Source organism: Centropristis striata, chromosome 20 (assembly GCF_030273125.1).
Source record: "Centropristis striata isolate RG_2023a ecotype Rhode Island chromosome 20, C.striata_1.0, whole genome shotgun sequence".
Taxonomy (NCBI): domain Eukaryota; kingdom Metazoa; phylum Chordata; class Actinopteri; order Perciformes; family Serranidae; genus Centropristis; species Centropristis striata.
This window is the reverse complement of record NC_081536.1, coordinates 8,791,096-8,806,252: the sequence shown is the minus strand read 5'-3', so window position 1 is coordinate 8,806,252 and position 15,157 is coordinate 8,791,096. Positions and strand designations below refer to the sequence as shown.

The 15,157-nt window shown below is 43.7% G+C and overlaps 1 protein-coding gene across 1 annotated transcript in view; it reads right to left on the bottom strand.

Moving 5' to 3' along the window:
- The window catches only part of unc5b (unc-5 netrin receptor B), a 55,905-nt gene that overhangs the window by 16,670 nt on the left and 24,078 nt on the right, over positions 1-15,157 (bottom strand). The window contains exons 2-6 of the mRNA XM_059359868.1: positions 2,876-3,106; positions 2,471-2,614; positions 1,960-2,063; positions 712-892; positions 381-548 (exon numbers count right to left, since the gene is read on the bottom strand). Coding sequence (XP_059215851.1) covers positions 381-548; positions 712-892; positions 1,960-2,063; positions 2,471-2,614; positions 2,876-3,106 — 828 coding nt within the window. The remainder of the gene's footprint in view (positions 1-380; positions 549-711; positions 893-1,959; positions 2,064-2,470; positions 2,615-2,875; positions 3,107-15,157) is intronic.

Here is a 15,157-nt window from a genome sequence, read left to right as displayed (position 1 = left end):
GGAGTGCATAATTTTGCAATTTTCAAAATGCATTCTGGGGTTTGTTTTAAATGACTCTGGAGTCAGGGTGGTCTGACACATGGGGCCAAGCAGTAAGTGGCAGTAAATCAGATAACACCATGTTCCTGATTACTTTTCATGACAAAATCAAAGCACTGACCAAGTGCTATTCTATCCTTATCGGATTAGGTTGTTTTTGACTAGTCTGGTTCTAATAGTCTGGTTCTGTGTGATGGAATCCAGCATCTGATTTTCTAAAAGTTTTAAAATTCATCCCAGCTCTACAAAACGGCCCATTTGGGAAATTTCCTGATTTTCCAGTACATGACTTCTTTGTCTGAAGATGTTATAAATAATACAGATGAGTATGTCATCTTCACCTGGGCACAGTGTGGTGCAGGTCACTCTCTGGAAGGGTGGGCCCTCACAGAAGGCTCCTCCATTCAGGGGGGCAGGATTGGTGCAGCTGCGTGTTCGTCGCTGCCAGCCGCGCCCGCACCGAGCGTTACACTCTGACCATTCAGTCCATGAAGACCAACCTCCGCTCACTGAAAGAGAGACAGAAACACAGACAAAGTGAGCAAGTCTCGCAGTTAATACCCTGGTCAAGAATAAATATCCCAAAAAAACAAAACAATTCATAGCTTTGTAGTAAGATTTATCCTCACATTTGATACCCGAAAATTGAACAGAATGAAAAACATGTCTTACCATAAACAATAAGAGTAGCTGTGCTGCTGCGTCTTTTGGCCACCACATTACGAGCCACGCAGGTGTAATTGGCGGTGTCTGAGAGTCTGGCCTGTTTGATGATCAGATCATGATCGATGGTGATCAGGAAGTTGGAGTCCTGCGATGGATCTATCACATCCTCATTCTTCAGCCAGTCAACCTGTAGAGAGGCACACACAAATACACACCACTCAGAATATTGTTATGCTGAAAGAAAGCTTCATACAAAGTCATGAAATCAATCAGATAAAATAAAAAAATAAAAAACCATAGCAGCCAAGATCTTAAATAGCAATTTTGACTGATAGATTCCTTTGGCAAATAACTCTTCACATAAATCATTGTACAAATCAACAGATGTGTATGCATAAACATGAGTCAACCCACCACGCACAGCCCCATTCAGTAAACACTATAAACCTGCAGAATATTTAGTCATCACAACACGCTTCAATGCTACGTGTGGTGATGATCCAACACTGTCAATATTTGATCATTTTGAGTTTGCCGAGGAAAATATAATTTGTGGCTTCTTTTGACCAAACTTTCTTTTATTTTCTCATTAAGAAAGGACATAATATCACAGCAAGCAACCAAAAACAATACATTTGTCATAAAACACATGCTAAAAAAAATCCACTTAAACTGTGATCACATAACATTTTACACTTTCATGCTATGTGCTTTTTATATCACACAATAACATGTTATTAAGCCACTAAAAGACCAATACAGCTTGGCTGAACATTAATGTTTACATGAGTAATAAAATATACATTCATGAGTTATTTGTTTTCTTTTTAAATATATTGTTGCACTGCTGTTTTATGAGAGAAATAAAACTGTTTGATATAGTGGCGTGTAGTTAAAGCAGCTTAGCTTAACACATGACACAAAGTGAATTTAAGCACAGCCGTTTTAGCTTTGTTGCTCAAATAGCAGAGCGTGTTATTACTGATCGTTATGTGTTTTAGGGAGCTTTTTCTCAATGGTGCCACGTTGCTGGATAGACTTAAATCTCTCAGTGGCTCGCCCTTTACTCTGCTGCCTTGTGTATTATATTTATGTTGCTCCATAACTTATTATTAAGATCTCAGCTTTGCTATCACTCTTGAGATATATAGAGCTATACGGAATACAAATGATCTTGAACTATTACCCTTTACTACAAAACGACTAAAGTGTAAGAAAAGCAGTGAGAGTGTGGATGCGGAGGGAGAGTTGTACCTCGGCAGACGGCATGCCTTCCGGAGGGCGACACTGCAGCAGCACCTCCTGCTCGAGCCGCACCTCTCGTCCCAGTGGCTCCTGCTCAAAGTTCTTCCTCAGGTCTACAGGGGGCGACACAGAAGTAGTCAGCAGTTAAGTGAAGGCTGAACCGTGACAGCACTGACACCCTGTTTATCGTAGTGACATTGGCTGTCACACAAACAACACAAACACATACACACGCACACATACCAGGCAAAGCCCCCCAAAAGCCTCTGTCACTGTGTTGTGTTTTTCCCCTTCATACCCTCATAAACATGCACGGTGTCAATCACACTACGCCACCCATTACCACGGGGGACTGAGATGGAGAGCTACAGCAAATGTATTTGCATATATACTTAAGCTGACACAGTTGACAAGTAAAAAGTCGGAAACATTTGCCCTTCTGCTGTCTCCCTTCCTTCCTTTCTCTTTCTCTTTCTCACTCACACACACACACACACACACACACAGCCTTGGCACTGACATGCGATGCGAACGTAGGCACGGTTGCTCTTGGTGGTGCCAGCCGAGCTCCAGGCCACACACTGGCACCAGTAGTCCTCCAACCCAAACAGCTCTTCCACCTGGGTCCTCGACACCGAGATGTCCACCTCCCTCACCACAAGACCTGCAGAAAGAGAGAGAGATGGAGAGAGGGATAGAGAGAGGAAGGGAGAGATTAGTGGGGCATATTTTTCACAGTGCATATAAATAATGCATTGGCTGCAGGCCAAAAGCAGTTAACGTGCACATAAAGTCCTATGGGAGCTAATGGATTATGCAGTTGAAAATGATGTTTGTAATTGAGTATGATGTTTATGTCTGTGAAATACAAGGTGACATTACTATGTGTGTGTGTGTTTACAGTACACCTCTGTGTATGTAGTACCTGTAATCTGGTCCAGGCTCTCTCTGGTGACGTGATCGTTTTGGTTCACCCATTCTCCGTTACATTTGAAGTAGATCTGAGTGGCTGGTGACGCCCGGCACCGCAGCTGGACCGGCCGGTTCTTGACGATGAAAGCGTCCTCTGGCTCCAGCAGGAATTCTGGGAGAGGTTCTGCCGGTGCTGATGGGAAGGAGTCAGGGAGAACCTCGGCCTCGCTGTAGTCGCTGCTCTCTGAAAAACACACAATAACAAAAGGAATGAGGATGACTGTAATTCAATAGTATAACCTGAGTTACAGTGTCTGCCTGCTGGAGGCGTACTCGAGCAGCGCAACAAGACTCCATGAGTATTTTGATGGCTGCTCTGTGGCTGATCCTGTGCTCTGACCTCACTGCTGAGGAGGTAAGGAGTAAGCAAAATGACAAATTTGTCCCTTGGGGATCAATAAGCTATCACACACCTGGAGGGAGCATATGACACCTTGTCGTAATCCAGCTTTCAGCAACAAATCTTTCAGCAGTGTTTCTCGGTATACATTTAGGCAACCATGTTAGTGTATTTCGGGAAGACATTCAAGGTGTTGACAGTTTGCACTGTAAATGGAGGGGCACAGTGACATTTTCGCCTCCTTGTGTTGCCAGCAATCTGGTCAATGCAGGCCTCCTGCTCTGGTCTCTCTGGAAGAGTCCATGCCTCTCAGCTGGGGAGAAGAGCTGCTGACCTTCCACAAACAGGTCCTGTTGATCACACATTATCCTCTGACATTTTCGATGTGACACATTCCTCCTGGCAAAGCTGCCAAGAGCTTCTCCTGGCAGGAAGGACAAGATATATCTGACCTCTTCACTCTGACTTGTTACTTTAATAATGATGGGTAGATCCCTGGCAGTATATAATTGCTGAAATGTTATTGGCTACTACTTTTTTTTATAGCACTAGAAAGATCTAGGTATATCAGTAAGGATACATAAATTATCATAAATTGATGCATGATTCAATGCATGAAACAGCATGAATGAATCAGTAATGCAAAAGAATTACCAGTATGTAAAGCTAGAAGTGGGCGATATATATCGTCTATAATAGTATCGTTAACATTGTTTTGATGATGTGCAATTTTACATTATCGAGTATTTATAATATCTCAAAAATAAAACAAACGTAAGGCACATAGAGGTGCATGAAAGTGACTTTTGTTAACAATATTAAGAAATGATAATGTGCCACAATATACTTCAGGAGAGAGAACCTGAATGTTTACCCATTTAACGTCGCTACATTAAAGTTTAACTGGGAGCCTCTTGAATGCTTAAGTTGAAAGAAAATAAACAAGAGCTGTTGTTCTGAAACATTGTGTCCATCCATAGATGTCCTGGTAAGGAAGACAAATTTTAACAGCTTTGTTTTTTGTTTGTAAATAAATCACATTTAAAGGATATCGTAAGATTAAAGTTATCGGAAAATAAAAAAATAAATAAAAATTAGGATTTTTTTTTTGCCCATATCACCCACCCCTATGTTAAGCATGAGTTAATGCGGAAAAAATATGTAAGTTAATGCAACAACCAAGGTGTCTCAATTATTGATTTCTGAGTGATTAATAATCACTTCTTCTTCTCTGTAATAACAATTAACTAAACATTTCTTTTAAATTATTTCATGCTTGTGGTCACCTGGTACCCTTACCATAAAGTCTTATCACAACTTTGTAATGTAGTTCAGCGGTTTAAAAGAAAATATTTCAAGGGTCAGCATGTTTGCTAACCGTAATGCCCTTTGAGGTTAACTTGGAATATTGATCTAAATAAATTAAAGTGATTTGACTCGTCAGCTTCAAGAGTATTATAATGATCTATAAGGGTACAGTGGCATAAATGGACATCTCCAGCTGTTGGTACTGGCATTGGACTCGCAAATTTCCTATTAGTCAGACTTGTCTGTTTACAAGGCTGCTGGGTGGCAACCCATGCTGCAATGCCATCTGTCCTTTGACTGAATTGCATCCTTGTGTACGGCAGACCGGAGAAGACCTTGTGACATAACACCTGCAAAGAACAGGACTGCAGTAACCATGAAGAAGGAGATGGCTACACTATAGCTATAATGCTTAGCCTGGACCTATAGTGCACAAATAAAAAAACGTTATCATAGTATGTTTCAGAAGCCACTTTGAGTCAGAAATGTCGACTATCAAAATCGTATCATTCATTTCTGACTTTCCCTTTCTGGTAATCCAGGTTCTTATAAATTGTTAATGGGTCTGACCTTCCGATAGAAAACTTTACTCTGCTTACGAAAATGATCTGAATTCAATAAGCAGTAAATGGAGGACTGGCGCAGAGTGCAGGAGACTGACAGGGTTGGCTCCAGTCAGGAGATGCCAGAAAGGTATGGGGATTTCTAGCCCAGCGCACTTTCTTCCCTTGACATACACACACACTTGCATTCACTAGAACACACACATGCAGGCATGAGTAATTGTGCTTTTCTTACACAGCAGTCTTACTCTGCTACAGTGTTTAAATCTCATTCTCTACATTCAGTGGATAAAGAAAGAGGGGTGAGGGGAGGCGAGACTCCATAATGAGACTTAAAGCCGACAAATTTGCAGTGTTCAGTTTTCAAAATGTATCGAGCCCGGCCTGATCACTTATTCTGCAACCAGGGAACAAGAGAAACTACTTAGAAAGATACCATCTCCTATTTTAGGAACGTGAGCGCTTCCCCACCCTCATCCTACTTTCCCCCCTGACAGACTGTCTGAGACATTAGGGGAAAGCAAAGAGCAGCACAGAAAGAGTAAAGGAAGTGGGAGAGAAAGTTATGGCATGATTTAAACCAAGGCCAGCAGGGATTCAAGAGGCTGCACCATGCTCAGATGCAGCAGCGGCACCATCTTTTGACCCAAATCTCCTCCACCATTAAAGGGCTGGTCAGGAGAAAAGAAGCTGAAGCAGCATAGCTCGGAGCCCGGCAGCGCTGTGGCCACAGGACGTGCAGAAAGGGCAGCAGCTGCTCCAGGCCCAACAGCCATCCAGGATGGACCCGTCATCCCGAATCTGTCTCTGCCTCTCTTCAGCCAGTCTCTACCGCAAACACATCCCTGTTCTTCTCCAGTGACTTCCTCTAAAAGGACCTTTCACCAAATACATTTATGCACTAACCCGTGGCCTCAAACTGAACTCTCACCACTGCACGCTTTACCTAGACCCCAGTGCTTATTACCTCCAGCAAAGAGGCAATGTTTTCCATTAAGTTTGTTTGTTTGTCAGCAGGAATACAGAAAAACGACGGCCAGATTTTTAGTAAACTGTTTTTTTTTTGACAAACTGTATTTTGATGCTTTTGCAACAAACTGTCAAGCAAATAAAGCCTTTTGAAACAAATACTTAAAAATGGCAGCAGCCAAAATAATGTGAGTTTTACAAATATTCTTTTTTCTCTTTAAACATCCCAAACCATTAAGCATTTACAGCTTGTCAAATTAAATTACACTTATTTTGCACAAGGTTTTGAAGGTGCTGTGTTTTAATCAAATGCCACAAAGACTTTGTAACACAAGAACAGCACTTACTCAAACTGTTCATCTTCCATTTTCATATAATAAAAAGGAATAAAAACTCAATTTTCCATTAATCATCATTAAAAAACAAAAAAAAATAATACTGAGGTCACAACAAAACTAGTAACCTGGCAAACTTTTAAAATTGCCATATTTGAGGGCATAATTAAAAATGTAATTGAGTAATCCATGACAAAGTAACTATAATCAAAGCACACAAACGTACACGTACACACACCCACACAGACACACACATTTCAGCTCCTTCAGGTGACAGCCTGGCAGGTGTCCACACTTAAATACACTCACTTAAGTACGTACAAAACCTGAAGTAGGTAAACAAAAACAAATGTGAATAATAACAGTTAACACATCTCAAAGTGATGCTTAACCGTGAGCATGAATCACATTTATCGTCGTGCCTCTCTCACAATCCTCTCCTCTCTGTTTTCTCTTCTCACATCCCCTCGCTCTCCTCTTACTAAGCCGTCGCCTCCAGTCTTTCAGACTTTGAATTCCCTGTCAATAACCAATTGTGTTGCCCCTCCCCGCCCCTCACCCCCGCTCTTTCTCTTTGTCCGGCATTGATCGCTCGGTGTTCAAACATCGGCTGAAAAACACAGCCTGTCACTCTTCATGCGCGATGAGAGGGGGCACGGGGAGAGAAAGAGGAAGGCAGAGGAAGAATGGCAGTAGAGACAGACAAACAGAGGGAGACGGCGGTTCAGACGGAGACAGAATGGGAGGAGAGCCCTGCGTATTTGGATAAACCACTCTTAGTGTGCAGTGTGTGCGCGTGAGTGTGTGTTCTGGGGCCTGCAGAGAGGCACAGTTTAATTAAAACACTTTTGGATGACAGAGGTAGGAGACAGACAGTTTCTTTCTCTCCCCCTGTCTCTCACTGGGATAATGGGGCTGGGGGTTTAAAGTGGAACCTGTGTTTTTGGGCCAGCATACAAACATCCATCAGAGCTCAGCAGCCGGCAATTTGCGCGGAATGGAGGAAGACAAGAACTCCTTGCCGTGCAGCACAGCAAGTCTTTTATTACTCTAATGACAGACAGCAGACAGCTAGAAAGCAAACACAGGCTTCTGGGTATTCTTTTTCCAGAGCACACAATCGCAGGAACACACGCACGTAGACCCAGACGCCAGATGACAACCTATGCTTATACAGTACATTCTCACCCACTCTTATTCATGTATGCTAAAGTCAAATAGTGTAACCGAAGGAGTCAGCTCCTTGTGTGACTGTGTGTGGCTGAGTGCTGAGCCTCAGTACAGTGTAACTGAGAGTCGGAGTGACAGTGGTGGAGCGGGGCCACACTAGAAGGCAGGACTGCGTGGGAGAGAGATAGAGGGACTCTGGACAGAGGTGACAAGACAGGAAGACAGGAAGGCTAGCCAAAGACGGGTCAAGAGACACTAATAGAAGAGTGGAGTGGAAAAAGAGACGATAGCATACACACACACACACACACACACACGAACACACAATACCGGACTGCTATAATAACTGGCAACGAAAATGAATCACAGCAAAGTCTGTCTTTGTCTCAACCTGACTGTGAAACTGTCTCTGTTGTTCTTTCTGCCCTCTATCTTTCTCCACCCTCTCTTTTCCCTTGCCTCTCATTCTCTCTCTCACACAGACACACAGACAGACAGACACAAAGACACACACACACACACACACACACACACACACACAGGGACAAGGACAGCTGTAATTTTCTTAGCCCCAGCGCCTCTAGCCAGAGTGGAATCTAAAGCGTCTGTACTTTATCATTACCTTTACGGAGTTTGTCATTACTGGTCCCTCCAGTGCCCTCACTATCCCAACAATGCACTCAGAAATGGGGGGAAAGAGCATAAAGAGAGAACAAAGCACGGGAAGAAGAATACTTTGAAGCAGCAAAACAACACAAAGACACTAAAAAGACATGGGGTCAGGTGGTTTTTGGCAAGAACAGGAATTTCTTTTTTTCTCCTAGATGTCCTGTGAGGTCAAAAACAAACAAACAACAGCACAGTGTCCCACCTCCTTTCTTCCGCTTTCTAGTTTGGTGTCTGACATGGGAGTGCTTTTATTCTGGCCCTCCCCTGACTCCAGTCCTTTTCCCCTCCTGCCTGCTGGTTTCAAAACACTTTGTGCAGCTCCACTAGACTTCAAATGACATCCTACAGTCTTAAACGCAAACACACATGCATTGAGAGGCAACTATAGCCCTCAGCGATGAAGCTCACTGAGCCCGCGAAGGACAAACAGCTGTGAGGACAGACAGTCAAATATGACTACACTGCCGGTGACAGAGGAAACAAGGCCAATAAATAGAGTGATCAGCAGCCATTATGTAGCATTGATGGGCTGAGCATATCCATCATCCTCACCCAATCTAACTCATTATCATCACTCTTGCGAGGAAGCCCTGAGGTAGAGGCACGCACGCCACGCACACACGCAGAGGCAGGTCGAAAGAGACAGAGATGGATGGAGGGAGACAATCTCTCCTTGCCTTCCTTAAAGGACAATTACATTGAGTGATTGATATTCAGACTGACCTCATCCTCATCAGCCTGAAAACAACTCGCCATGGGAGCAGAGAGAAGAAACCAGCAGGGAGGGAAGAGATGAAGTGAAGTGACGTGGAGACTGGAAAAAGCAAGTGTCGAGATTTGGATGAAGGATTTGATGGAAAAAGCGCTGAATGTGTGAGTGGGGCAATCTCTGTGTGTGCGCGTGCTGGCATCAGGCATGAGGCGACATGAGTGCAGGTTGGCGCGACACAGCATCACTTCTCACATCAACAAAGGCAGACGGGGTGTGAGGAGTCATGCGGTTCACCCATCTGACTGAACACACAGACACACACACACTTGTGCAAACACTTACAGTATAAGCAGCACTTTTGAGCACAGGCATTGACAGGGGGTGGGGGGGTTGGTCATCTTTTAATAGGAAACGTTGTTAATTCACCAGTGACTAAGAGACATGGCGTTATTTTCATTTCATTATGGTCGCTGAGAGGCAACAGGAGACAGGAAATGGAATTTGACGTCCTGCAAAGAATGACACAGATCCAACTCTGTATGCTCTCTTTCACACGCCGGCCTTGAAAGTTCTTGTTTGGGTATTTTGATACTACCACCAAGATATTCACCTGCGGCGGCTCCACATGGTTCTGCAGCCTGTTTCTTTGTACTCACCATGACAACTCTCTAACTAACAGACTTCCTCTCTCACAAAGGCAGGCACACACACATTCCTCTACAGGTACTCTTTGATTCTTACTCACCTTCTTGTTCTGCCTGTCCCTCTTTAAGTTTTCTTCCACCTTTAACAAGTAACACTTTAACAAGTTTTTTATATGGCCAACTATAAGGTCTGATATGGGGGGAAATACATATGCTGGCCATTTTGCTAAAAGTCAGATAAAAAGAAAAATGTTTTATATTTTAAGCCTTGCCCAGATGGGAAATGGGATACCCCCCCCAAAAAAAATAAATAAATAAATGAAAAAGATGGTTTCTTTCAATTTTGTCATGCTGATGCATGTTCAAGAAAGTTGCAATTTTTCTAAGTATGGTTTAATTAGTGATGAAATGTCGTTGTAACATCATGATGCACCTAAGATCAACCTGTGATTGGTCCATTGGGTGTATGGGCAGTTACGCAGCTTCACCATTCAACCAGTACTGCACAGACTCGAGGTGCTTCTCAAAGTCAACAGTAGTAGAAGAAGACATTATGTAAGAAAGAAAACAAGAGAAGAAGAAGAGATTGAGCAAGAGAGAAAAAATAATAAAAAAAATAACAACTTGGGGAAAATATGTTATAATTTGATTCAATTGGGCAACTTATAATTGTTCAGTCATGTCAGCTCGTCTTGACTGGCAGAGCAGAAACAGCTGATCAATCATGAGTTAAATGTTCCCTACGCCAGAACTTATTCCCCAAAAACATTTCCAGCTCTCGTTTAGCACATTAACTATTTTCCCCAAAAAGACAAAAAGCACTTATAGCAAGCGAAAAAACTTTTATTCGCATTTTCAAAAGTTTTCCCAATTTTGGTGTTTCCATCAAGCTTTTCTCATGGAAATGTTCAAGATGTGCATAGAAATTTGTTGATGGAAACACGACTTATGACTGGAAGGAGTCTTGCCTTGCCTATAGGAACGACTCAGAAGGACCTGTCCTATAGAGGAAGCATCCTTTGGACTTTGAGAGGCACCTATGGGCTCCAAATGCACAAGATGTCAGTTTCCATATGATGGATATTTCCTGCTTCACTTTTGTACAGTATAAGGAATTGGAGACAGGTCACCCATCTTCACATACAGTCTATGGACCACTTGTTTTGTTCGACACCCAAATAAATATGTTGACTTCCCAATAATAATTTTAGTCACAATCAAGACACAATCACCTTAATGTTGTGGTAGCTTTTATATTATTTTCCCTTTGACCAACAAATACCCTAACCAAAAACTGTTTTGTAAGAATCACATAAGCTGCATAATCATGTTTGTTTCTGCCACTTGTTGAAAGTTCATCATAGCAGTGGAAATGTCACACCTTTGATTGGTTTCAACATGTGAATGAGGGTGTCTGCAGAGAGGCTATGTTCTGTGGAGTGTGAAGCCTCCTCTGTTTCATCAAGACACCAGCGCGAGCATGTAATTGATTGTGCAAAGCACGTGTGCAAGTGGAAGTGTGTAAGAAAGATAGAATCTGTGTGCCAGAAAAAGAGGGCCAGAAAAGGTGTTTTTTTGTAAATGTGCATGTGTGTGTGTGTGTGTGTGTGAGACAGAGAGAGAGAGAGAGAAAGAAAAGGAAGGTGACAGGAAGGCTGGAAAGCAGATTGGCAGAGGGGAAGGCCGAGCGGGTGATGGAGATGCAGAGTGACATAAATGCTTCGCTTGTCCATCCAACATGTCCGGGTGGCAGGAGGAGAGAGAGCAAGCCCGAGGACATGATAACACACACACATACACACACACACACACACAGACACACACACACAGGTTTGCAACACCTCATTTGCAGATCTGATTGTAAAAGAGAGTTCTCCCACTTAGCTGCAAGGTGTGTTGCCCTACAATCTTCTAATTGTAAATGAAGTGTGACCTGCCCTTTTTAAATGACTCACCTTCTGTCTCTTCTTTCCCATAAGCACTTGGTGGTTAGTTATAATGACACTTAATCAGCCCTGTTGGAGAGTATGCCAGGGGGGGAATCAGACACACACACATGTAAACATGTTATCTAACTGCATGGTTTCAGACAGTAAGTAAGACCCAATGACAGAGTGACAGTCAGCAGTGTTTTTTACTGATAACTGGGTGAATACTGCAGAAATTTGTGGCTGTTCCACATGGACCCACACTACATTCAAACAGTGTGTGTGAGAGGTAGGGCGGGTGTGTTTGTACCAGACTATGGATTAAATATACCCACTGTGTATGCAAGGGACAGCCTACTCTAAGTGAGATTCTGTGACTGTGTTTTTGAATGTGTGGGTGAGTGTGACTGCGAGAGTGGGAGAGCTAAGAGGATTTGGGCTTGTGTTGTAGCTGTGATCCCACTGCTGTTACTGGTGCATTTGAATAGACGGAGGGGGGGCGGCCACGTAGTGGCTGAAAGTGTGCTCTATCACAGCTAGGGGGCGCCACCCCCTGTGGAGCTCATTAATCATAGCCCATCAAAAAGTGGCCCTGTGCTGTTTGTGTGTGCCCTGACGACCACCTACTGCATGGGAACACAGGCGTACACAAGCTGCACTATCAATCACTATCAGAGGGGAAGAGAGGGGTGAGGAGACAAGGAGAGGGAGGAAGGGAGGGCAAGGAGACAGAGTGGGTGAGACAATGTTGTTTTCCTATTATCCTCTCGAAATTACAGAGCAATGTCACAACTATTACTTGGAGGTCAAACTCATATGTTAGAATGAGACTGTGTGTGCGTGTGTGTAGACATAACTGTATGTGTTGAGTGGAAGGCGCCACTGCTTGTCTGCTCCACCACTGCGCAGCTGCTTGATGAGAGTTGTGCAAATCTACCCAGAGTGGCTGGTTGCCATGGTGGGTATTCACATAGAGCCGGCTCCTCTAGAGGCCTGTAGTCTACACAGCCATTATGGTACACACAATGTAGCTACACACACATACACATTGTCTGTAGTCTATCTCTACATCGCTCTTTCTTTTGCCACCTCACTTCCTCCATTTGGAAGTCTTGTTGAAAGTCTGCCCTTCTCTGTCACTGATTGTCTCAGTGACTGTGTGTGTGTGTGTGTGTGTGTGTGTGTGTGTGTGTGTGTGTGTGTGTGCACGTACATATAGTGAATAGGTGAGCAGTACAGTGGGATGAGTGTTTGGAAGCTGGGGCCGTTTAAATGGCAGTAATTACATGAGAAGATGAGCTGCATTCCTTCCTGAGGGCAGGCTGATTACAGGCCTCTCCTCTCTGGGCCCCTGTAATTACCCACTCTACCCTGCCCCCCCTCCTCACCCCTGTGTGCCTCACCCTCCATCCCACTGTACTTGCGTCGGCTCGGCTCTGCCTCGGCGGGGCTACAGGCGAGTTCAGCCCTCCGCCCCCCCTCCTCCTCCTGTCCTCTGATCCACCTCTCTCCCAACTTCTGCAACACTCCGCCTCCCCTTCCCCTCACCAGGTCACTCTTCTGTCCGCTCTCATTGCTCCTCGAACTGATTGCTACTCACACACGCGCGCACAGGCTCACACTTAGAGACCACTCAAAGGAAAAAATTGCAGATGTCGTATCATGCACATAATTCATAATTTTTGCCTAAACATAAATTATAAGGAGACATTTAATTGTATCTTGAATCTTTTCTTTTAATTCCTAAGAAAGTAGACAGGATTCTGTTTTATTTATATATAAAGCATACTTCACATCACAAGTCATGAGTTCATGATGACTATTACTACAGCTATTCCTACCATAGGCGTATTTCTGTGTATATTTGTCTGTAAATATGTTAAGTTACTCAGGAGGCTGTTGTCAAATGCCATTCAATCCTGATGGCCCCTTCTTGAGACAAGACTTGACAGCTCCCGCTTCACAGGTAATTCTCTCTCTGTCTCCCACACAAACACAAAGGGTGGGGCTCATGACCTCACACAAACACAAACCTCAACAAAACCCGTAAGTCCACCCCAGTGAGGGATTCCGGTAAGACTGGAGACACACAGACAGTAAAATTACATGTCCTTCACCCAAACACCATCAATTGTTGCACCAACCAAGAGTCTGAAACCCTGCAGCCCTGTCATTTATGTAGAAGCACATATTCAGCATGGAACTAATTTACAGTTTGTCCGTTAAAGTTCTCAACACTAAAGATGCTCCTTTGATTAAAAAAAAAAGTTATGTGAGATGTTATGTTGTGGTGCAGTCATGTGGCAGTACATGAAGTCAAGAGGACTGAACTTTGTAAGGCAAAAGGCACCACAACATCTGTGTGTTTTCCTTCATGACTTCTAACTCCCTTGTTATGTGAAAACAACCGAAAAAAATTCCCTGTAAAAATTACACTTGACACCCCGAGCAGGTGATAATGAAGAGAGAGGGGAGTGTTGGGGAGAGGTTTAAAAAAGCAGGAGAAAGAACAAAAACATCACGGGGTGGGGCAGATGGATTAAAAATGAAAAGTCTTGATATCTTTCGAGCATGATGAAGACAGAGAGCAGAAGGAAGGGAGACAGAAATAGAGCTAGAACTTCAGGGAAACGACAAGAAAATGGGGGGAAAATGGAGTGGTAAGTACAGGTAACCTCGCTAATGTAAGGTGATGATGGAGGGGGAGGAGGAGGAGGAGGGAGGAAGAGAGGGAGATTAATGAAAAGGGCTGCAAGCTTTGCTGTGAGTGGGTAGCCATGCTAGATGTAAAGGAAGGATATGTGGATGGAAAGAGCAGGGGAGAAAGTGATGGAGAGAGACACAGAAACACTCCCTGGGTGCAGATCAAGTGCAACTCTTGATTGGTCTGAGTGTGTGTGTGTGTGTGTAAGTGTGTGTGCTTACTGTGGGCATTGGCTATGGTTGCTACGACTGCCAGTGCTATTAGAGATGCCTGCTGCTGTAATGTGTTGTGACAGGGGCTGATTCTTGTGACTAACTGCTTTGGCAGGAGAGCTCCTCTGTCATGCTAATGAACAGATGAGGAGATGAGCCGGATTGACAGCGGATCGACGGGCCATGCACATGACTTCTCACACACAGAAGCAGACGGTTAGACGGTATATAGGAAGACACGAGCAGACCCCCCTGTCATAAAAGATGCAAACATACCCCATTCACAAACAACTAGTTACCAAGTCAGTGTGACAGAGGTGACAACACATGGACAAACAAAGTGAGATGATAAAAAAAAACAACCCATGTTCATGCACCGGCGCATGATCACACCCCACACAAACACAGCGGGATTGGCGTCACTCTGCTCCTTCATTGCGTCCCCTTGCATCAGAGAAATCCCTAGATATGGAGTACACAACAAGCAACATGCTGTAGGCTAGCATCCGTGTGTGTGTGTGTGTGTGTGTGTGTGTGTGTGTGTGTGTATGAGAGAGCGAGAGATATGGTTTTCAAAGCTTTTCAAATTTGGCAAATAAAATTGCGAAATGTACCATTCAATGTGCATTTGAAATGATGCAAGCGCAGTACTATTCCAAAAAAGAAGAAAAAAAACATTTG